The sequence below is a fragment of the Hydractinia symbiolongicarpus genome, chromosome 3 (genome assembly GCF_029227915.1).
Source record: "Hydractinia symbiolongicarpus strain clone_291-10 chromosome 3, HSymV2.1, whole genome shotgun sequence".
NCBI classification, from domain to species: Eukaryota; Metazoa; Cnidaria; class Hydrozoa; order Anthoathecata; family Hydractiniidae; genus Hydractinia; species Hydractinia symbiolongicarpus.
The window spans coordinates 14,316,562-14,341,813 of NC_079877.1; the positions used below are offsets into that span (position 1 = coordinate 14,316,562).

The following is a 25,252-nucleotide window of genomic DNA, read 5'->3' on the forward strand; positions in this document are numbered from 1 at the left end:
CCTTAAAAGTACAAAATTTCACGGGTATTTAATTTCGCGATTTTCGCAATTTTAGGAACATTCGCAAAATTAAATACCCACAAGAAAATTTTAAATCTTGAGATCGCGAAATTAAATACCCGCGAAATTTTATGCCCGCGAAATTGTGTACTCGCAAAATGTTATACCTAAAAGTTCTTTTTAGCCTTTCCTTTGGCCTCCTTAAAATCTATATATAAAGAATAATGCAGTTTACAAGTGTTCTCTCTGTCAGTCTAATACAATAATATTTTCCCTTATTTGATCCACATGAACCAACCGTCAACAGATTTTTAAAATCGCGCATGAAAGAATTATTAAAAGAATGGTATGCCAAGAAAATCTCAAAAGCACTGGAAAGCGGAAAACATCAAAATTCCGTTACGACTATCCAAATTAAAGCCATTACATGCCAAGCGGAACGTAAAACTTTTCAACGAAATGCCTTCAGAATCTGACAACAAGTTGATCCAAAACGGGTGGTTGAAAGCTGGGATTACTGACGGGATAATAATGACGATATCGAAACTTTCGCTTTTAGATCCTTTTTATGACATCGACCCCCTGAAAAGGAAACAACCGTTGGCTATATGAAAGTGCCGTTTAGATGAGGGAGTAACATGTGATATGCCAAGTGATGATGAAAGCGCATGGGAAGATTCAGATGATCTGGAATGTAATGACAACATGGAATAGCGTAGACGAAGGAAGTGATTTGGATGAGAAAATCAAGCCCGCAAATACCAAAAAAAAGTGCATTTGACTTGTTTGACTGAAAAAAATTAACAAAGTCATGTTGGAGCCTCAGGTATTTGTCTTTTCCTTGTTGTCTTGCTTCCCTTTTGCAGCCCATTAAAAAAAAAAATAAAAAAAAATAAATAACTACCCAGTAAAAATATGTGAAAATCCTTTGGGATCGCGAAATTAAATACCCGCGAAATTTTATACCTTTAAGGTATTTACCATATTTTTTGCTTTTTACATAGTTTGCATGAGTAAAAAAAATTGCCCGAAAATTGTTTTTTTCACGCTTTTCGAGTAAAATCCTAAAAAATGTGTAATCGTATATATATGCATATATATGTATAAACAAAATTCTCACAAATATTCCTCTTGCCAAAAAAAGCTGTCTTGCAAGTTTCAAGTCCTGTGATCTTGACGAAAGTTATTATATTTTTTCAATTATAAGGATTTCATAGAGATATTTAGGGGTAGTTTGGAGTAATGGCCAATATCTAAAGCTCTGAAAGGTATCCGATCAAAATATTTGGCATACAGGTGTCTAATAGATAAATATAAAAACTCAGAAAGTATTATAACCATGCAGTATAGGGAACGGACCGCCCCGAATGAGATTAAGGAATAAAATATACCAATGAATCACGCTAATATGCACTTAACTGTATTCGTATACCTCTCCATAAAATCCATATTATTGGCAAAATATAATGACTTTCATTACGTTTATCTTTAAAACTTTAAACTCAGGACACAACCTTATTTTATGAAGGAGAATCATTCTTTAAATAATAGACATTTGATTAATCCGAGTTCCCGATTTTTTAGATTTTATCTGAAAATCGGAAAAAAATCGGATTATAACATGTTGGAAAATTCCAGGACCTAATAGGGTTAATAAATAAGCACCGGTAAATTTTTGTTTTATAGTGTCCCTGTGATGTTGACTTTTTAATAAATTGACACTGGTCCACTAATATTTATCATATCGGTAAATATGTTTAACATATTTACCGGGAATTAAAATATACTTTGTGGATTCTTGATGAAGGGTTCTATTGTTGGCTTTTATTTTTATTCGCTTGTGTTGTTTCTTTGAATAAAGCAGTCTTACGTATTATATAATGTGCTTTATTAGTGCCATTTATCAGGAAGTTAAACTATGTGTACATTTGGAAGTCCCCGATAATTCAGTGGACAAGGGAATAAAATGAAAGCCATGTTTAATGTGAGTCATATTTAAGTCACAGGTTTTGTAATATGCTTGACGAAGCATGCTACTTTTCCCAGTTTCTTGTTACAAAAAAAAAAATTAAGTAAAACTTAAAACAAAAAAGTGGGCGATATTTTTACTTTCTTATTTTCAAAAAATGGTAAAATTTCTACAAAATAAGAACATGCTCCTTCCTCTCTCTCAGACTCGACACACCGCCCTTCACTGTGGCGGTAAAATGCAGCGCCGTGGAGAAGAAATTAATCCTTGTGACGGGTCTCACAATTATTGGTCCTCTCTTTTAATACTCAGTCAACGTTTGTGACATTAATTATGGTAATTATTTATTTTACATGAGCATGTAGCCGGTAAGGAGCATCCATATTTATGATAGTAGAAAAAAAAACGACATTTTAAGGAATCTATTCTTGTAAAAAAATATACAAAAACTTATATTATAAAATTTAAGTAAACCTTACACAACTAAGGGAATATGTATTCGTTCGAATAAACTATTGTTTTCTTGTTTCAGGCATAGTTTAATTCATGAGGTTTGCCAACATTTTCATCTAACGAAAATATACTTTTATTTAAACATAAATAAACATTAAATAATAATAAAAAAAAATCTATTAATAAATATACAACAGCTACATATTTACAAAATATACAATACATTCTTTATTACACAAAAAACATTTTAGGATGCTAAAACAGATTTACATTCAGCATATCGGCACTTATTGTATGTGTATGAGAAGCATACTTTTTAAGCCTAACCAGAGCTTTAACTTTTTAAAGAGATGGATCGATCAATCGGTCAAAACGAGCGAATTTGCTTATAACTGTGAAGAAACAGCGCAACTAAACAAAACAATATATTACTTTAAATAATAAAAATTTACGTTTTGGTATTAACTTTATTGCATCAGTGTCCAGTCATGTCGTTGAAGATTCACTCAACCGTAACTTTCTTTTCTTTCGTAATCGTCGATCTAAAATTTTCTTTATCTGAAGGTAAAAAAAACACAGGTGTACAACACGTTACCAATCTTTCGCTATTGGAAGCTAATTTTTTACAGCTAATTATTTTACACGGGTCAATAGCCGGTAAGTAGCTGAATCAGCGGGTTCGCATCTAGTGTTTCAGTAGCACAATGTTTTTCTCGTGGACAGACAGACAAACAGAGTACGGCTATTACTAATATAGAGATGTTAAACTATATAAACTATAAACATGAACTTACGACATCATCTGTTGTTAAATCTTTTTCTGTCTTCCGATCAAAAGTTTTTTCTCCTACATTCGGATCATGTTCTAACAAAAGATTCACCATCTCTTTCGAGTTTAACAAGCATGCGTAATGCAGAGGAGAATAGAGTGCGTGTGACGTAATGTTTACGTCTGCGCCAAAATCCTGTACGATCTCTGTTGCAAAACTTATTGCTCTCTGTTCTACACTTTTGATTTGCCCAAGTGCGCTCTCGAGAGCCGAGATGAGAATAGTTTTACCAGAATGACCATCCTGAAAACAAATATTTATTAATAACATTTATTGATATATAAAGTGACAAGTTCGAGAGTCTTCCTGCCGTTTCTTTATTTGCTGCGTCTTAAATTTCTTTGAGAAATTTAAGGGACATAATTTCTGTGAATTGCCATTTTCAAAAGAATTTTGGAATACGTGTAGATGTTTATATTTTTGGTTGAAGATCGTGAAACAGCCTATGAAGCTACTATTAAAATGCGAAAAAACAGTCATCAGGATGAAAGTTTGCGAATAGTTAGCATGTTCTCGGGAATAAACTTTCGCGATCGAGAATTTTCACAACTTCCGTGGAGCCCAACGTTCGAGATTTCAGGAAAATATTCTTTCGCGATAGTTTTTTTTTTAAAAACGTTCAATTATTTGTTACCTGTGCGTTGACATTCGCACCATTTTGTAACAACATGTCCAGAATTCCTCTGTTTTTGTTGTTAGCAGCAATATGTAAGGCTGTGAGTCCTAAAACACAAATTTTTAAAAGTACACACATCTTTTAAATTGAACACTACCTTCAATTTTGCTGCATATAGGCAGGTCTATATAAGTATCTAAGTATATAAGTCTACACAAGTTTAGCAAACAAGAATATTAGAGGAATACAACGTGCAGGCAGAAACAAGCATTCAAGGGAAAGGGAGAAAGGGAAAACTATAACTGCGATAAGCTCTTCTGCGGCGATCGGAAAATAAGGGGGAAATACCACGTCAAAATATTCATCTGATTAATTTAATCAGAGAAACTTTTCGTAAACGCTCGTAAATTTTATTGGTTTAACATTTTTGAATTCTGAATTAAAAAAAAAAACATTAAGCCTTATTGTCAATGCCTAGAAAGGAAAGCTGAGGTGTAAGGAAGACAGAACCTCACCAACCCTCCCCCCCTAACTCCCCCCACCTCTGCAGTCCGTTGCACCAATGTTTTTGAACTTTTATAGGTACTAATTGTCTCCTCTCCATCAAATACATGATTTGTTCTTGTATAAACATGAAACTCTGAAAAGTACTGGTACATGTAACCGATATGTATGCCAATAGACTACATGCTAAATTACCTTTATTGTTGACAGCGTCAATCACTGCTTTATACATTAACGGAAAAATTGCTCGATTTCGAAAGAAACAATCCACAATTTCAACGCTGTTCGTCATGCAAGCAAGATGTAACGCAGTGTTTCCATTTGCGTCAAATATACCGATGTTCGCACTGCGTTGGAGAAGGGCTTCAACACAGTTGATATTTTTAGTGAACATAGCAAGATGAAGTGCTGTCTAAAAATATTATTTATATTAAAAAAGAAACGTTTGAATTCTGCCATTATAATGTTGGCAGCAACTTTATTTACAACAAAAAACTCTAGGTAATTTTATATTGAACAGTTCCCATGCCGAAATAATTACATTCTGCATAGTTCGGCATTAAAGATTAGTTCAATATTGTGCAGTGTCTCATTAAAAGGTGATTTTATGTTGAACAGTTTTCATGCACAGGTAAATTCATACTGCACAGTAATCCTTAAAAGGTTTATTCCATGTTAAAAATTTCGCCATGACACTGTTTTTCTTGAAAAGAAAATTTTATGAAGGTGGCATAGTCTGTCATTGAAAGGTGATTTTATGTTATTAGTATCAAGCAATGTTTTTTTAATTTTTTTGTTTCGTTAAAATTATTTTCCACTAAAACAAACCGATTTCGATGTAACAGTGCATAATCAGAATTTACCTGTCCAGAATGATTGATCATGTCAATACCATTCTCTCCTGCCGGTGCATTGTGGATGCAAGAAACAGTATGTTCGTCCTCTCTAGCTATTGCTATGTGAAGAATTCTACAATAAAACAAAAAAAAGAGGTGAGTGAGTGAATGGATGAGTAATTGAGTGAATGAGTAAGTGAGTGAGTAAATGAGTGATTGAGTGAATGAGTAAAAGGCATTGCAATGAACTTACGTATCCCCATCTTTGTCTTGCCTTAAGAAGGGAAAGTTAGGACGCTGAATGTCAAGAGGGGAAGAAACTGAATCTTCATCTTGGACTTCTTCCTCCATTTGCAGAGCATCGTCATGTTCAAATTCTAAACTCAATGTTCTTTGAATTTCTAGAATATCATCATGATATGTTTCAGAAACGAACAGATCTTCAGCAATTTCATTTAACAAATTGCTGTCTATTTCGGCAAATAAACTGGTATTGATCTGATCCAGATCTAAATCCATACTATCAACTTCCAAAGTAATATTCTCAAATTCAAACATCATTTTACCCTTCTCCTGTTTTGATAAACGACATAACTGACTTTCAACTTGATAGGTGAGTTTACAAAAGTGCAATCTTCGATTTCCCCACTTTTGATCTAAATATATATAAATTGTACATATGATACTGTTATCCAGGGATTTTCCAAACGACAATTGTTAAAAAATTATAATAAACATTAAAGTAATTAATCCAAACGCATGATAGACAAAAGCATATTAGATATCCCAGTAGTAGAAACCATCAACTGACCGATTAAAAATAGAACTCAAGGCTCGTTATTGTTAAACTGTATTTCCTGCTATATAGCCCGTTGGCACTTTAAAATAATTAGAGAATTTCTCCACCCATGCACTAACAGAAAGGCAAGTGGTACAGTTAATTTGTAAGGAGCCTTTAAAAGACCGCTTTCTTTTTACAAATTTCTTTTCTCTTCTTTCAAGCTAAAAATAAAACAATGTCATCATGACTCAGCATTTCAAAAAGCATGGGATTATCAAAATCATTTCCATAGTCACAGACATAAACAAACAAATTTATTCCCAAAATTTTCGATCCATTTTTATTTTCCCTTTGTAATGAAATTGCAAACATACTCCAAGGGAAACGCAAAAACTGCTGAAAATCTCCATTATTGTGATGGTAATATCCAAGCACTTTTTCCACCAGTTATATCTTTCAACATTTAAGGTTTTAATCATTAAATATTTCAGAACATGGCTAACTTTAAGCCTAGACGAGTAAGTAAAAATCGTACGATATGTAAAGTTTCGCTTTTGCTAATGACTTTGAGTCATACAAGTTGTTGTTTTGATATCAAATCTGACCACTTTTAAAACAGGGAAATAACCTACGATTTTTTTTATTTTTATATAAGAGGTCAAAGTCGAATTGTATTTAATTGTTATTAGTACCTCAATCAAAAAAGAAAGTTTAAATAGGCAAGTTTTGTTTCTGTAGTAACGAAATCAATACATAATTATATCCTTTAAGTTAATGCAGGGGGTTAGGAACTAAACAAGTACAAAAAATCTTTGAGTCTAAGACAGGCTTTGCATAAAAAAATTCATTTCGGTCTTTCGTCTATTTTTTACATGATTTCGGGTGAACCGAAACTTACTTCGGTGTTGACTTTACTTCGGTCTAAATATATTCATATATAAAGGATTAACCCGAAATGAACCTATTGCTCATGTGCAGGTCACACAACCCCAAAATAAGAAATTCCGTGTAAACACAACGATATCATAGCGGTTTTAAATTTAGTTCCATGTAAAGGCTATTTGAAGCACTAGTTTTTGGTACATTAGCCTAAATTTAAAATAAAGACAAAGCTCTTTTTCGTACCGGCAAAAAACCTTGCACGAATGCTAGCACACTTGACATTTCAGCTTTCGCATTTTAGTTGTGGAAGTAAATGACTTCTTGCTGACGTAAATGTCCGAATGCAACTCGCACGAGAGTGAAAGTAATTGGTTTGTTTTCGTTACTCTTGATGAAAATAAAAATAATTATAAGAAACACCCCACGTCTATTGTAACTGAAAGAAGGTTACAATGAACTTTTCTACGCTCTTAGACCAAAAACTATAGCCAAAATAAGTAGCTTAAAGCTTCCATGAAGGTATTGCTACGAACGAACGAACGAACGAACGAACGAACGAACGAACGAACGAACGAACGAACGAACGAACGAACGAACGAACGAACGAACGAACGAACGAACGAACGAACGAACGAACGAACGAACGAACGAACGAACGAACGAACGAACGAACGAACGAACGAACGAACGAACGAACGAACGAACGAACGAACGAACGAACGAACGAACGAACGAACGAACGAACGAACGAACGAACGAACGAACGAACGAACAAACGAACGAACGAACGAACGAACGAACGAACGATTATTTAAAAAAAGAAAAATTTACTTAATATCAGTAAATCGAAAGTTTGTTTTGACGAGGAAACAGAGACAACACGAGGAGTTGTATTTGTTTAAAAATGTTATGTTACCTGCTTTAAGAAAGTAATTAATACCTCTAAAAAATGTTTAGGTCGTTGTTGTTGCTTAGAACAATAAACTTGTTTGTTTCCATTTTATTAAAAAGTTTGAGCTAAAGAGACAAGCACTTAATACGAATAAATTATAGATATCCAATTTATTTAGACAACTTTTTTGTCGTTTTTAGTTTTATTTGGATGCCCAATATAATACTTAGGATAATTAAGGTTGACGTTTTTGTCCTTAGTGATTATAAACTTTTCCACCGCCATTAGCTCGACCTTCGTGTAAGTCACTAAAACCGAAAAGCAACACTTTTTATAGTCCCTTTAATGTTTGTATTATGGGTGTTCAAGTTAATGAAGTTCGGCATAACACATCAATAAAATTAAAAGTATGTTTGGACGAGGAAGCAAAAAAAAGCTTTCTTTTTTTAACAATTCTATATTTATTAACTGCAAAAAGGCAACGAGTACCCCTAACAGATTTTATGAAGTCATTATGCTGCCCTCAAGTGACATTATGTGCCATATTTTTGTATACTTTAACGAAATAATTCAAAACAACAAAGCTAGCCAGCCAGTTAACTAGCTAGGTCAAAATAAGTTTAATAATCTTTCCACTACAAGGATAACTATAGCTGCAAAATAATGCTTATATTGATATCAAATATGTGGACAAAACCTTGCCGTCAATTGTGGTTACTCTTTGATGCTCAGTACGATGTTTATCCTCACATTTTTTTCTAAGTGCTCATAAAACTTTTTGACCGCCATTAACCCAAGTGCAACTAACAAAAATAAAAGAAATTAACATTCCCTTTCATTGTTTTTTTATGTGATACGGTGTAAAAATGAATACGATGAGATGATGTGCTTCTCCTAACGCCAATACGCATGGCATGAAAAAAGAGAAAGCTTCCCCTTCTAAAAATTATGAATTAAAAAAAATTGTCTTTAATGCGAGTTATAAGGAGGTGAAATTAACTTCTTATTCTCGCAAAGTTCGGATACTATATCAATAGATCCATATTCATACCAAAAAACTACCGACTGTACCTTTAATGCAAAATCGCTCCCAAGTCTTCACACATCAAGGGTTGTGTTAATTTTATATACGATTCAATATATAAGCAGAATTAGCTACTTTCTCTTGCAACGGACTCTTAGAAGCGTCACTGCGAACAAACTTATTAATCCACTCTCAAAAAGAAACTTTCTGTTTCGCTTTCTCTCTTTTTTATGTGGGATTGTTTGGTTTAATAAGTTATACCAGTTCCTAGAAATTTATATAAAACTTATTTTAAACCTTTAAAGTTACGATTTTCTTCTTACACACTTTTATTTACAGAGAGATGAATCGGTTAAGTGAGGTATTTTTTGTTTTTTTAGTAACAAACAATTAACAATAGCAACAAACCCCAATTTTACACCGCAAGGTAAAATGTACAAATCACAGATTCCATTAAATAATTTAAGGACCATAATAAAGAAGCTACAATTGTCTCTGCAGTCATTGCTAGCTATGCCTCGGCGGTAATTCGGCGGGCGCCTTACTTAACAGGCGGCCGCTTGAGAGACCGCCTAATTAATCACATCAGTTTCATGCACACACAGTTGTCAAAATCTACCACAGTGTATGTTTCTGTATTTTTCCACATCAGGAACGTTTTCATATTCAGAAGTTGGGAACCTTGTCTAGATAACCAACTAGCTACTTTTGCCTGAGCCTTAACTTGGATTATCTTTTCTTACTTGACCAACGTAGTCGGTAATCCATTGGGTTTTGGGTTAGTTTCAATGACTCTAGCTAGCTAAAAAGTAAAAAAAGATAGCAAACTCTAAAAAATACATCTTGGAACAAGTTTTCAAGACAGTAGAAAATGCAAACATATTTACGTAGAACAGTGCAGAATCATCAAGAGAAAAAGAGCTACCGCTAGTTTTCATATGAAATGGGTGACTCACAGGCCAATATGATTTCCACTATTAGTCCTTTTGCGTCCAATGTGATTTTTACAGTTGAAATTATATGTTTAGCTAAATAGAGTTAAATAGGATTAAATAAGAATTGTAAAGGTAAGATCTCAGTTATACCTTGGTGGATTTAGATACAATTCAGCGTTAAACACATACCTAACAATCTACTGTTCAGTTATAACTTCTAACAAAACTGCGTGCATTGTTTTTGTTGTACAGGGCGCACTGTTGAAGTCTTTGTACACGCAGTGTAAAAAAAGTTACATTTTTTAAGTTTTCGCCTAACAGCTCAGGTGTCTGCTTTTCCTTCAGGGCGGCCGTCTAAAAGGTTACTAGTAATTTGGTCTATAAGAGGAATATCAAACAAAAAAAAAAATGACTATATTTCGAGAAAATGATGAAAATTAAGAATATGAAAAGGTTATACACCTGACAATAGCAATCGAGTAAGTCACAAAAATGCTGATTTCGCAAGACTGAACAATGAGTTTTTACAATGATACGTTCAGTCACGGCAATATTGAAATCTTGGACAATAATTCCTTCTTTAGGGAAACCCAATTGTTCTTCAAGAATTGCTGCGCCGACTGTCGTACGTGACGCATATTCCACACAACAGCGAACACGTTTAACTCCCGTTGTATCATGGGTAGAGAAGTAAATATTGAAGCATCGGAATGAGTCTCCAATATTAAAAAAGTGAATCCATCAATAAATTCGAAACTTCTCAATCGCGCTTACGTATTGGTGTTGAGTAAAGGGGTCAGGGTTGCCAAAAAAAAGAATGTCTGCAGACCTTCGCAATATATATTTTTACCTCCTCTGCCATTTTAATAAGATTTGGTCCAATTTTATAAGCCTTAATATAGTTTAAGTAAAAGCTTGCTATGACCAATGGAGCAGTGTTTGTCGAGCTACATTCAGCCACAGTATTTTTCGGTTAAAACCATCAACTCCAAAGTTCAAACCATTTAAGTTTATCATTACCATTTAGTTTATTATTACCATCAATATGAAACACATCGCTTGGTCCCATCCCCATTTATATTACCCGAAATAAAGCGTTGGGTATATTAAAAATTGCCAAAGTTAAATCTAAGTTCTATGGTAGTAATTCACTGTGTGCGCAGTCAATCTCTCAGAGGAACTTTTTTCAACAACTCTTCCCCAACGCCCAAGTATCAAATCTTACACTATGTAAATTGAGGTCCCTGGTTACATCCTACTTTCTCTACAAGTACACATAGAATTTTAAAATTGATTAAACCCTCATTCAATAGCTTTTATTAAAATGGTGACCTATATTATTTTCATGGCTATGTACTTTTCAAAAAACATTTTGTTTTTTTTCCCCAGTAACGTTTATTTTATTTATTTTTCTGTTTATTGTTATTTCTCTTGTGTTAATGGTAGCCATCCCCACTGTTTAGTTTTTAACTAATGGGATGGTCTCCTTGTCAATTAAATTAATTATTTGTTGTAAATTTTGTAGATTCGCTGTTTTATACAGTTTAACCCTGCGCTACGCCATCTGGATCAAGCAACTTAAAACTACAAGGCACTCTTTTTGCAGTTATGGTGCATACATGTAAGCATACATTAGCGTAATAATTTGAGCTATTACATATATTTGGATATTCGACTAAACTGCTAGATGTATTTAGTTCGTTCGAAATAACGTTTTGAAGATCAATATCAAGTATCGATGGAATGAGCTCACAAAATTTTGAACATAAATACTTTAGGTGTCTCTCTGTCATAGATATTTTATGATGATTGTGTGAAATAAAACATATTTCTCTTTTTGTAAATGGCTTACTGCAATGATATTTAAGTAAATCTTCTGCCCCTACATTTGATATGCTGGGTATTATAATAAGATTCATGCGGTTAGCAGCGTGTGTGATCATACAAAAGATCTACATATTTAATAGTGATTATAATGATAAATAATAGATGTATTTCACAGCTTTAGAATAATATTTAACGAACCAGATTATTGTTTAGAGCGGAGCGGGCTGAATCACGACTACAGAAACCGTTTGACTTACCGTTGTAGTACAGTCACGCTTCCGCGGTAAGTTCTACCTTTGCCTAACTTACTGCCTATCTTAGCACATAGTCACCGCATTATTAACCGCGGCATTTTCATGTATATGCAGTTGCCCAAATTTGCAACAGTAGGAACATATACGGTAAATCGAGCCTGTAACCCTAACTAATATATGTTTTAGGGATACAGATACTGAAGGTACTGCAATGTTTCTTCCTCAAAGATTCATTTCTTTTATATTTACTCAATTTCTGTTTGTGTTTCTTTGTCGGGATTTCTTTAACTTTAGTCGTCCGTTGTTTACATTTTCTGTCAGCAAGAATACGCGTATATCTCCATTTTTCAAAGGCGTGCCGATAAGCAGGTGTCTTTGGGAGCGTTAAGCATTTAAATAAAATAAAATTTGCTTAAAAAAATCAGCACCCACTTTCAAAATAAAAAAGCAACATTTTTTTTGCAGTAGCTAAATACGAATGTGTTGCTCCTTCGAACCCCGTGGAGGCCTTAAGTCAGAAAAACGCACATTTTCTGTCAACATTTTTGCATGGTCAAAAAATGCCAGTTCTATTGATATTTATTGTTAGTACAGCATGCAACCTTGAATATGTTCTTGTACATACGAATGTACACAAGATTATTGATTAGACCTCCTTGATTAAACAAAATGCAGAAAAAAAATGCTTAATAATTGCTCAATTCATTCTCACCATTCTGTTCACGCCTTTATTATTTTTACCGGGTCAACAAAATTGTTTTGTACTTCAGAAATAGGAGATTAATGTGACAGTTTATCATGTTCGCCACACCAAATGATAGCATAGTCTATTTCTATATTGACTTGGCGCATTTTGAACTTTAGGACTTCTCATCTTAGGTTATTTGATTAAATCCAATCTTTTGACGCATGCTACGTTCTGTTGGGACCAGTGCGATTAGACCTCATAGCAACATTAATGATAGCTAAAAATATAAATAAAAAAAGTTGCTAAGAAATCGTGAATCACAGCTGCACAAAACTATTCAAGTTTTAATTTACTTTAATAACGATATTTTTACAAAATAACTTTTTTTACAGCTACTCAAAAACAACAATACCGATTTAAGTATTAAGGAATTGGACGGTAATTTTAAATTTGGAATTGAGTTTATGTCATCCCAACTTGTGGCGCCACTTCTAAAAATTTCTACTAACCACCATAACAAAAATATTTTATGAAAGAAGTTGATTCTATCAAGTCTTTATCCCGTGGAAGAATCCGCTGATCCTAAGATTTTTGTTTTGTTTTTGTTCAAGCTTTTTCTGTCAGAGTCCACGGTGCACGCTGAACCAAACAGAACACTCTACCACAGCCTAAATGAAGTTGCGCTTTGATTTATCAAAGAATTTTTACTTTTATGTTTTGCTAAGCCTACACATTGCTCATCAGGCCTTTGCACTTCTTACATTTCATGTTTCTCTGTTGAAAAGACGGCCAAAAATTATATACAGTCTTTTTAGATATTTTCAGCTGTAGCTCCGATGCTATATGAAAGAGACTAGCTCCTTGAATGGTGTTTTGGAGCGTTGGTTATACATTGAATTGGATGTCCATAATGCTGTTGTTATAAAGGGTAAATCTAAGTTCATTGATCATGTCAAGTACGTTTTGCAGACAATGATCCAAACATAGGATGAATAAAAGTGGGTCTTATTAAAGCATACTTGCGGAAATGTGGAAGAACTCTGTATCTCCATCGGGTAAGCGAACTCTTTGCTGTTGTATTCTTGTAGAGAATTATGATAGTAGATATTTTTATGGCAAGCCGTATGCTTTGATATTTAATCTTATTTTTTCTATTTCTGACGAATTGAAAGCTTTTTGAAAGTTCACAAAGAGAAGAACTGCAAAACGTTTTTTGCATTGATATTCTTGATAATTTGATTAGTCTTCAGCCTTTTTATAAATTCACGATTATCCCCCCGTTGTAACTTGTAGCTACTACTTTTAGCTCCAATTTAGAGCTTTGATAATTAGAAGGATATGTTTTAGGTTTAAATTGACTTTTATGAATTGGGAGAGTTAATGCTTAATGCGAAATTTTCCAAAAGAATAGGTATGATCATGGAAACCTAACATATGGCTCATTCACGAGAATTTAAATTAGAGAAATTAAAAAAAAATTGGGATTTTGTCATTCCATCTTTTTTTGTGTGCATAAATTTCTGCGCTAAAGTATGAAATTAATAAAAACGAATTATATAACACAAAGATCTTGAAACCTTTTCTTATCATGTTATTATATTGCAATGGTCATTTATTGGTTAAAGCCTGGTAAACATGCATCATGAAAGCTCTGCATGTATTAACCTGTGTAGAAAAATCATCAAAAAATAAATATGGACACTCTATTTGTGCTCTATTCTAGCATTCATTGTTGATACTTAAAAGGATATCCTAATTGCTGACAAGTCAAGAATTTTATTATTGCTCCTAAACAATCAATTACAACAATAATGAGAAAGTTTTAGAGGACATGAATCGTCTGTATGTTTCTTAAGATTGCTCACGTATATATACATACATAACACATAACGAGTAAACATGCAAAAAACAGGATTTATACCAATTGTTATTATGTATATTTTTGGAAAACAGGTAATGTGATATTGGCTCGTGCCGAACTGTAATTTAGAAAAAAAACAATAAATAGGGTTGTAAACTGTTGATGCACAACAAAAGGGATTGGTTGTCGTGCACAGCACATTCAAATGAAACCATTCCTAGTTGTTTGAAATTCTAGAGTTTTTTATATATTTTATAGGCTTTTATGTACAGCCAATATTTTCAGAAACAAGGATCAAAACAAATTAATTTGCTGATAAAAAGTTCGTGAAACTATTTGACGTGCCATAAAGAAAAAGTGATTAAATATAAAGGAAACAAGTTACTTATTTTGATAACGTGTCTAATATTTTCATGTTTTTAATTCCTGTTAGATCTCTATACACCAAACGAAAACACCTAAGCACGGACATAATAAGTACTGTCCCATTTCCTGCTAAGGCAATATAACAAAATTTTAGAAGAAGCAAATCCAATTTATCGCATTGGTTATTAAACTTTGATGAACCTAATCACACAAAAATGTTGATGAAGTTAGTTGGTGTATATTTTATTCTTACATTGTGTTTTTATAAAGCAGATTCTGGAACAGTTTTCAAACGTTGTAAAAACGATTCATGGTGCGACAGCTCGTGTTATTGTGCCCAAATATTTGACAATCTAAAGATGTGCCTTCCAGTATCTGAAAGCAAAGGTCAAGAAACGTTAAATCAGGTATCTACAGAGCGTTAGGTGCAAAAGAAGAAATATTTCGTACAATCGAAGATAACCAGAGGAAAAATAATAATGTTACCACGAGAAAGGAGGAATAATATACATCTTTGACATTTACGTATTTTTCTATTTGGCACAAGACAAAAAAATTACTGAATACATTTTTAATCAGTTAGAGACTTCTGAGTTTATTTAACTTGTATAAAAGCTAAGTTTGTACATATATGCATATGTTTGTTCTTGTAATTAAATCATTGTTATAATAATAGATTCATTTTTAAACAAATTTATTTCGTCTTGAGCTGTCTACTTATCAGACATTTATCACAAAGTTTCATTTATACTTTACCTTTATGAATAGCATGGTAAATTAATAGTTCCGTTGAAAGCAATCAATATGAAGGCATCCACCCGATGGAATACCATGCTTGGCCCGAATAACAGAGGATTTTTTTAAATGGACTGTCTAGATAATCAGAGGAGTTGGGTTTTACTCATTTTTTCAATTATTGGGGGGAAGGGGAGCAAATAACACATCATTAACAAAGCCAGTAAGGTTAGTAGGGATAAAACTATTCTAATCTTTGAATTTGCCGAATTGTTTTCTAAAACTTAAAACCAAGTGTAGTGGATAGACAGTAATGATGAAACATTTACTATCACTCCTAAAGAATGGCAACACGCACAAACACAGAGCGATCAGTCTTATTAAAATAGAATCTGTTTCGGAACCCTGATTCAAAACAAAAGACTTTTGTATTCACTGTATTCTAATTATAAACCTTTTTTGATAAACTAAGATACATTCAATTACATAGGAATTGACCAATTATCTCTGTCTTGTTTCCGTTAGGTTCAGTAATTATAACTTGTTTCGTCAATAACAGGAAATAATTCTAAACAATTGTTTGATAATATATCCTTGTTTTTGAGAACTCGGAGTGAGCTTGTAAGTTGTATACGAGAATGTTGAAAACATTAAAAGAAGCATTGGCGAAATTTTAAATCAATTCTCGTTCTAAAGCCAACTGCCAAACAGGCAATGAATATATTTAAAATGAAAACAAACATCTTTATGCTTTCAATGGGAGTTTTATTGTCCACAAGCCTAGTGACGGGTTTCCTTTTCTTGAATTGTACAATACCAGATGACTGCTTACCAAATGGTACTTGTGAGATTAGAGATCCACTCGGAAAACACTGTATTCCGGATGCCAGTACACCAGACAGCATTGGATTGTTATACGAGTCTCTACATTTAGTGAACGATACCAAAGAATCATTACTTGTGACGTCAAGATATTATTATTGGAGATACGAGATGACACCTTGACACTCAAGAAAATCCTATGTCATATTATGTTCAGGGTTCTTACAATTTTAATGTTGAAATAAAGACAGGAAGTTTGTTTAATGTCACTTTCTTGTTTCAATGTCATATTATTATTTTATCTGTAATTTATCTGTAATTTCACTCTTTTGAATTGGGGATTATCCTTTTCACTGCCGACCTCAAAACCGCAAAAATTTGGGGAAATAAGAACACATCAAGAGTTCGGATCCAACCAAATAAGCCAAGATCCCAAGTCCATGTTGAATATTGACATTTTAAAAGTGTGTGAATCTAATACAGAAATAACTTACATAACCGTAAACGAAGTTTAAAATTTACTCCACATAGCTATTACCATAATAAAGTTGAAGGTAGTTGATCAACATAAATGTGAAAGGATAAGTAACCATAAAGTGTGTTAACTAAATGTCGATATTGCAAGAAAAACAAAGAACTTTTGGATTCCTCGTTATGTCAGGTTTATGTGTAGCTGGAAACGTCAAAAAATATATTTGAGATTGGTCTTTACAACGTTTTGAAATACATTAAAATTACAAAGAATAGGAAGTAAAAGCAGAAAGGGCTGTAAGATAAATAACGAGAAATGGTCGTGTGTGCGCCTGGCTAAAATCATAATATGTGAATAAAAGGGCGCCAGTAGAGACAAAAATACGCAAGTTAAGTTTTGGTGAGAGCAGCGTGCTATTAGCATTTGTTGTCATTTGCCAATTTGCGTGGCGTTTTAAAGATCCTCCCTTACGAATGATTAACAAATTAACTCGTCGACACTTAACCAGCGTGATACATTTTAGCAAACAATATACTGTACTGAAAAACAATTAAACATATGGAAATGAAGACCGATATATTGTCATTGACGTAATCATTTTCCTGCTTAAACTATATACGCAAAAAGAATTTATGTATAGGATAAGTACTACCCTATTTCCTGTTGAAGTAATATAACATATGTTTAAAAAACGTATGTTATATTACTAAACAATAGATTATATTATAGCTTAGTTCACTAAACCATTTAAAAAAATAATTCAATAATGCTGAAAAAGTTTCTCGGTTTACTTCTTATCTTTATTTTGTGTTCGTATGGCGCACAGTCTTGGAACCTTTTTAAACGATGTCTTGGTTAATTTTTATTTGCTATTTTTTTTGGTTGTTTTTATCTCTCACAATTTAAGTCAAACCACGTTTCGCACATAATTTTGACGCAAATCAAAATGAGGCCGTATTTTCGGCAAAGTGTTTTTCCTATGACAGGGTAACAACGGTTTGAAGCAAAGTTATATTTTTAAAAATATATAACACCCGAAACAGTATAATGTTGTGCGTGCTTCACTTAACTCACGATATACTGTATATCTACACTAAAGCGCTCCATCAAGTTGTACGGCCTTAGTAAGCTCTGAACGTGCCACACATGTACTTACGGTGTAATCCAGGCTAGTCTTCCCAAAATATTTTAGTTGTTTGAAAGATCTACCTAGATTTAGCGTTAAAGAACTGAAGAAAATACAACTTTCATAGTAAGGAAAAACTAGAAAAAGGTGTTAACGTCGAAATAGTCCTTAGAAAAATTGCATATGCTTGTTTTCAGATGTCACAAAATTATCTTTCTCAGAAGTTTTAGATGTTGAATTTATAATTTATGGCATGATGTATCAAAAGGTTTGAATGTCGAAAATTCCACAAACTGATCTTTGATTATTACCTCCATTTAATTTAATCCAGTTGAATATATATATCCTGTTGTTAAAACTTTTAAGTTTAAATACATTATATTAAAAAGTCCGTTCCATAAAAAGGTTAAGATTTTCTACATTCTATGAAATTCTCAAAAACTTAGTGACTTTCCGCATTGTACATTGTGGCATTTATTTTCTCTTGATTATTTTAATAAGCAAACATCGTGCACATTAGAGTTTTAAAACTGAAACCCTTCTAACGATGCAGTGTAAAATAGAGCTGGTTTTTACTTTTCTGACATAATGCCTATTCCTGAACTTTTGTTCAACCAAAACACCTCAAATGGCTGATCACGATTTAAAATTTCGTGAAGTTTCTCTCAACATATGACTGTTGTCTGTCTCCAATTTGTTTCGTTATATTCTGTATAAATTTCTGTGCGTTTGATTCGTTAATTAAAAATAGTGCGGCGAGAAAAAATGCAATCTATGCGCAACGTTGCAACATTTTAAAATTTCTGCTGCATGGTGCATGCATCACTAGAAAAACAATCAAATTAATTTTCTTTCTCTCAACAATTTGTTTTGATAATTTTGTAGCAATGCATGCATAGAAAATATGGGTAAGATTTCAAAATCAACTTCCCTCAAAACACCTTGTCATTGTGAATTTTGATCTTCTGGGAAACAACTGGTAAAAGCCATTAGGACCTTTCCATCACATTCATATTACTTATTTATACACAGCACCAGCATGAAACCTAGCAAGCAGTTACATTTTCTGCAAGTAAATGATATCTTTATACACCCAAAAGGCACGTATCAATTAATTTATTCACGGATCAACCAAAGGTATTTCACCAACATTTTAACGATTTTGCAACTGTCAATTTACTACGTGCTTAACGATCTATTTTAAATATTTAAACTCGTGTAAATTATTTATGGGTCACGTATAATTCCAGTGCAAAACTCACCTTGGATAAAGAACCATCAGGTTGCAACAGATAACCCATGGTGATTGACAATGTTTACATTAGTAAAATGTTAATGTTTTTTATTCATGTATTTACCATTCAAGTTTTCACTCGAAATGCTTAAATACATTTGGCTAATTCAAACGAGCTACCAAAGACACGAACAGGCAGTCAAAAGAAAAAATGCATCTTTTTTCAGTGATGCTGATAATTCTGAGTTATAACTCCATTCATGGCCACAAAAATGTCAAAGTGGTTAAACTTCCAAACAATGCAACCATAAAAACAACATACGCTAATTTCAAAAAACATGAGAATGTCACAATTTATGGAGTTGAAATTAAAGTTTTAAATGTACAAACCAAAATTGAATGTGCATCTCAATGCATCAAAACAGAAGAATGTAACACCTTTGCTATACGTAAGAATACACCACCACCATTTTATTGTGGATTGTTTAAAGGAAATCTTGATACCAATCATTACTACGCCATGGATGATAATGATTTCGATGTTTATGAAACAGAGGTAAAATAATTGGTTATTTCATGTTAAATACAGCGCATAAATTTTTGCTGCTTTTCGTCCTATAATAATACCACAAATCTATATGCTTGTCGGCGGCTAAGTGGGTATTCATTTTTTATTATGGAAAAAATGCCCCCCTACTTGCAAAACAATACGTCGGTAGCTAGATTAACGTCACTTTTGTGATTTAGTTGGCGGAGTTATACATGTGAAAATATAATCTCTTGACGGCTCAAAAAAATATATTCCCGTATTTGTTTGCTTCTTTAGGTGGGTGGATTTTTCCACAAGCTATTCAACTAATACTATATTATTTAATTCAGGAACCAGTCCTGACCATATAATTCACTCTAATAGTGCTTTACCCTGCATGAAACAGTTCCTGTACCTCGCACCTTCTAGAAGATCCATAGACCACTTTGATTTGTCGTCTTCAGATGTACGTTTCCAAGAATTTTCTCTGTTAACAAGAGTTAAATGTTGATGCTTAAGCATGTACAGGTTCTACTAAACCATTTAAAATAATCTTCACACAAATACAACTAGATATCTTCTCATAATAAAAACATTTATACCAATGCTAGTTTGCTCCGCAATTACACTTTTTACTTTGCGAAGTTAACACATATTGCTTTATTTAGTGTTATAATTCTAAATGCTTTGAAAACTGTGCGATTATTTTGCACGTGTCTAGAAAATTTAATACCGATCACTAACATTCAAAAAACATTCGAACATATAGAGTATATTATTAAGGTGTACAAGAAATTTTAATGGACACGATTAGCGGGTTCTCAAGCATAACTGCATGCATTACTATCTCATGTTTGATACACTAGTTAATGTCATTAACACCCACTCAAAACAAGAACTTACAAAGAGGATTTTTTAAAGTGGTAACGTGGTATTGAAGAAACGAAGACTGAGAATTCTTGTTATTTTTCAGTGATCGTGGCGAGAATTTTTTAATAAGGGGACCTAAAATTCCTAAAAAAAAAGTCGCGACGAAGAAAATTTTTCATTTGGGAGCTCTCTAAATGCCTTAAAATGATTAAATGAAGAAATTATCAACGTATAGTTAAGATTGATGGAAATTGTCCAGGTATCAATTTTCTGCAAAAAATTAGCAGGGGTGGAGGGGGGGGCGGGAGGCAATTATCCAAGGAAAATTGTTCTGTCGCACGAACAGCGATTATAAGCGATAGAGTTAAAATTAAAGTGATAGACTTTTTCTTGTTGTATGGGAAGCAGAACGTATAAAATATCAGAGTTTATCTAGTAGAATCTAGAAGAAAAATATACAAATTACAACAATTTTATTTTTTAGAACATGTGTACATTAAATCCATTGATTTGTGAACACGGAAGTGTGTGTATTCCAAACTTCAACAACAACACCTATTATTGCAAATGGTGTTTTCTACCTTACTATGGCAAACATTGTAATTTAACAGGTTTGTTTAAATGATTTTCATTCTTATTACTTATGTATTTTATACAAAAAATGTTTCTAACCATTTTATAGTGTTTTTCCATAAGTAATTAATAAATTCGCTTGATTTCTATTTACAGCTAACGTGACAAGCAAAAACAAAATACCCGAAGGTAATAATTTACAATTTATGATTTTATTAAGCTTTTGCATATCAATTTCTTAAATATATTTGGAGATATAATCTCGCGCCGCTATGTTCTTTAGAACGCGGGACAGATGTTATTAGTCTAGTAGTAGGTGCGGTTATACCCCCGGTTTTTAAAAAAGAAGCTTCATAAAACTTGGCTCATAGACAGACAACGATTATATAATATAGATACAACGCTACTTAAACACCCAATCGCTTTTAGAATAATAATTTTTTGTAAAGGGTTACCACCAATGGATTACCGTTTTTTAATTTTTGAAATACATGATGACGCCAATTGATGGCACGAGACAAACTATTTAGCAGTTGTTTTCAGAAGTTTTACCGCAGTACAGTTGCATTTAAATTAATTTTACTCGTAATTTACCCCCATTTTTATTCCATCGCAGATATTCGAACTGGTAAAAATGCATCCTGCAAGAGTTTGCGAAAATATTTTGGCAAACTTGAGAACGGTAAATTTTATGATACTTATCCTTGGCGTGACGAAAGAAAAATTCGTGTTGCATGTACAGCAGGTTAGAATATTTATTAATTTAAAAAAATAGTTGTTTCATCTGTCTTTATTATATACTAATGAATTATCAATTCTACAGCCCGAAATCGTTCTGTCAGGTTAAAAAAATTGAAAAAGCAATGTGGCAGCTTTAGTGCTTATTAATGTCCTGTGATATTCTCTGCTGATAGTATATTCTTAACTTATCAAACGCCTTTTAATTACATTTCAGTAAAGCTCGAAGTAAAAGTTGCTAACTAGCTAGCTGCTGCAGTACTTTCTGATAACTATGTGGTTTTGTGAACTTGATTTATAAAGCCAGGCAAACTTTTTAATTTTATCGTAGATATCCTCACTGGGATAAATGCATCTTGTCAGAGGTTACGAAAATATTTTGGCCAAGTTAAGCAAGGTGTATTTTATGACAGTAATATTTGATCAAATAAGAAAAAAAGGAATTTGTGTTATCTGTTTAAAACGTAAAAAAAATGATTAAGATTTTGTTGAATATATAGGCACGGTAAACAGTCACTCTATGACTTGATAACAAAAAAAATATATTGTTTGTGATGATTCGAGTCTTCACACACCCATTTTCAAGCAATTAATGATGTAAAATATTGTTTTAAATATATACAAAGTTTAACAGTAACCATATGACTTATTTTAACTACATTCAGGCTGGGATTTGCGGTCTCTTAAAACCTGGTGTGGAATTGGTGGGGCTTTCCCGCCATAAATAGTGATGAAGACATTCTATTTCCACAAAAATGTTTGTTTACGCATTGGAATAAAAAAATCACCTGGTTCGAATTGATGATATTATATATTTTTTAAGTCAAAAACTGACTAATAAGGTATAACATGTAATTTAAAACAACAAAAATTCGAACGTTTTAGATGTGTAAAAATACTTGATGAAAGCAAAAAAGGCTAAAACAAAACATGGATCTGTCTATGAAGATATTTAACAAAACAAAATTGTTTAAATGATTTTTTTCAGACCAGCTTGACAAAGCTATGACAGCAAACGTGACGTTGTACTAAATTGTTTTTAAAGTTCGTGAAAAAAAGTTACCATATTTCAGTAAGGTTAAAAGATTACAGTGGAAGCTCTATTAACGGTCAACTCCATACATCGGTCACCTCCTGATAAGCGGCCAGAAAAGAAAATCCCTGAAAAATTCATGATCAAACTCTTATAAAAACCCTCCATACATCGGTCACCTCCAATCAACGGCCAAACGACCACTTTCTATTGTCCCAATGTCTAATTTCACCTCTATTAACGGTCAAATCTTTATGCAAGCAAATGAAAGGAAAAATAAAAACAATTATTTTTTTTGAAATTTTGTACCGAGATCAGTAGCATGTGTAAGGATCTTTTTCGTAACTTGCTCTAGACACTTTAACGCTTTAACATGTCCTCTTGCTTTGATCATGAACATTCTTTGAGCCCCTCTCCCGACCAGACGTTTTGACAAAAAAAGGATATCATATAAAACCTCTATACATCGGTCACCTCTAATACAACGGCCACTAAGCTGGGTTCTCCAAAATGACCGCTGTTAGAGGTTCCACATTCTAAAAAATTATAAAAGAGGAAAGGGTTCCGATTGCAGCAAAGTCTTCGTTCCAATCGAAACAATGGTTACTGCGTACAATATTTCTAAGCTAGTAACCCATCTATGTAAGTTGGGAAATTAACATTTCATTACTTACCTAAATAGGGCTCTGTCGTTAGGTGACCTCCCTAACACGCATGTACTGCTGCTGCTACAAGTTATAGTTTGAGTTGGATTGCAATGACGCGATGCGCATTTCACCATTTTTTTAGAAATACAATGTTATCTCTAATGGTAATTTTACTCGTTATTTAGACGGAGCTACCCGAATTGGTAACATAAATCGTAATCACAGCGGACCAATAAAGAAGGGGATTACAACTGTCACAAATCTTTTACATATTCCAAAAGAGAATTTCAGAATTAGTACAACGGTATTAAACGTTCTTTATAAACTTACTCGGTTCAAGCGATTTTCATTTCACTGTACGGATGACTTGGGTCCAGAAGCCATTGTTACGGAATTCATCCCTACAGAAAATGTGGTCAATATGTTGAAATACTTCATTGGCGAATCCAATGTTTTACCGAATTCATGTTTTACTATGGTAAAGGGTCCAAATTGCAACGATATGGAAAATCAGAAATGGTCAACAAATGGTATTGACCCTGAAAGCAGAATATACAACCAAGTGTTTCGATATGGTTCAGATGTGATGAAGGGGCTTAGTATGGCGGATCATAAATATGGATGTTTCAATGTGATGGGTGAATACAAAGCCAATAGATATTATGGCATATTGGTTGAATGAACAATCACACTTTACAAGGATTTTTATCTTTTATATATTTGTCACTTATTATCAACCACAATATTTGATATATTGAAAAAAGAAATTTTTGTCGAATAAATCTAGCAACACATGAATATTATAAATTTTATAGGCGATATCTTATTAAGTTAAAAGAAAATTGGATAAATTTTAATTCAGCGACTGGTTCTATTATATTTAAATACTTTCTTTTTTTTAATCGCGCAATTAGAACCAAAAAAAGAAATTGCTGGAAAAAACAAAAATCTATAATTTATAATTAAATTTATCAACCATACATATTTAAAACAGTGCTGGATTTAAACGAAATACTTTATATTAATTATCTTAAATACATTCAATCATAGCGCCGTGTTTTTCCTACGCGCGCAGAAAGGGAGATAACTTTTCCGCTTAGTTTGTTTACATTTTTACCTCCATTTCTGCGCGCGCACCGGGCATTACGTAATAACTTAAATGCGTGTGCAAGTAAATATCGGGACTGTGATTCCATGTATTATGGTCTGAAAAATGTTAATTCGTGGTATTATAATTTTGAGACGAAAGTAATATTTGTTTGCATAGCGTTTTTAATAAAACAGCACAAACAAATATCAAAAACCGTATAATGATAAATAATAGTTACTTATTCTTTAATTTTCAATTTTTCTTGTTATCCGTTTTTTTATTTGTTATATTACTGCACCATTTGCACTGCATTTATTTAAAATAATAGATTTTCATTAAGTATGTATTGTGACAAAGACTTTTTGTTTTATTTTTGTCTGAAAGAACTGACGCCCACAAAGATCGAAAACCTATAATGAAACAAGACAACGAATTTTGGTGTTTAGCGCCACAAGTCATCACACAGGCTGCTTCCATATTACAATTGCGGATTTAAATTTGTCAAGTTTTGCAGCGAACTTCAAAATCGCAAAGTTTTTGCGCACGTAGTGAGGTAGGCAGTGCCTAAAGTTTACAAGTGAAATTCTTTTGTGCTTCCCCGAAACAATGTAATCCACGTTGTGACCAACGAATGTCTTGAAGTTTAGGAATTAAGGTTAGGCAGA

At 33.0% G+C, this 25,252-nt stretch overlaps 3 protein-coding genes across 3 annotated transcripts in view; 1 reads left to right on the plus strand and 2 right to left on the minus strand.

Annotated features, from left to right (window-relative positions):
* Positions 1-1,507, minus strand: part of LOC130635889 (sodium bicarbonate cotransporter 3-like) — a 97,043-nt gene extending 95,536 nt beyond the window's left edge. The window contains exon 1 of the mRNA XM_057445413.1: positions 1,496-1,507. The gene's annotated coding sequence lies outside the window, so the exon portion shown is untranslated. The remainder of the gene's footprint in view (positions 1-1,495) is intronic.
* Positions 1,508-2,370: 863 nt separating this feature from the next.
* LOC130636859 (uncharacterized) lies at positions 2,371-10,797 on the minus strand. The gene is made up of 12 exons (XM_057446708.1): positions 10,743-10,797; positions 10,185-10,342; positions 9,945-10,076; positions 9,531-9,589; positions 8,955-9,054; positions 8,835-8,859; positions 5,462-5,864; positions 5,236-5,341; positions 4,568-4,784; positions 3,887-3,975; positions 3,217-3,495; positions 2,371-2,980 (listed from the first exon to the last, which is right to left on the minus strand). Exons 1-12 carry the CDS (start codon positions 10,795-10,797, stop codon positions 2,909-2,911), a joined length of 1,695 nt encoding a protein of 564 aa, XP_057302691.1. The 3' UTR covers positions 2,371-2,908.
* Positions 10,798-15,312: 4,515 nt separating this feature from the next.
* Positions 15,313-25,252, plus strand: part of LOC130635891 (integrin beta-PS-like) — an 89,663-nt gene continuing 79,723 nt past the window's right edge. Inside the window, exon 1 of the mRNA XM_057445416.1 lies at positions 15,313-15,316. The gene's annotated coding sequence lies outside the window, so the exon portion shown is untranslated. The remainder of the gene's footprint in view (positions 15,317-25,252) is intronic.

Excerpts from the sequence above, each read along its gene's own strand:
- LOC130636859 (XM_057446708.1), bottom strand. The coding sequence starts at position 10,797 with ATGGGGATGGGACCAAGCGATGTGTTTCATATTGATGGTAATAATAAA. Across the intron at positions 10,077-10,184 it reads TACTCGATTGCTATTGTCAG|ACGGCCGCCCTGAAGGAAAA; the intron begins GTGTATAACCTT and ends GTAACCTTTTAG. Across the intron at positions 8,860-8,954 it reads GATTAATAAGTTTGTTCGCA|ACTTGGGAGCGATTTTGCAT; the intron begins GTGACGCTTCTA and ends TGATGTGTGAAG.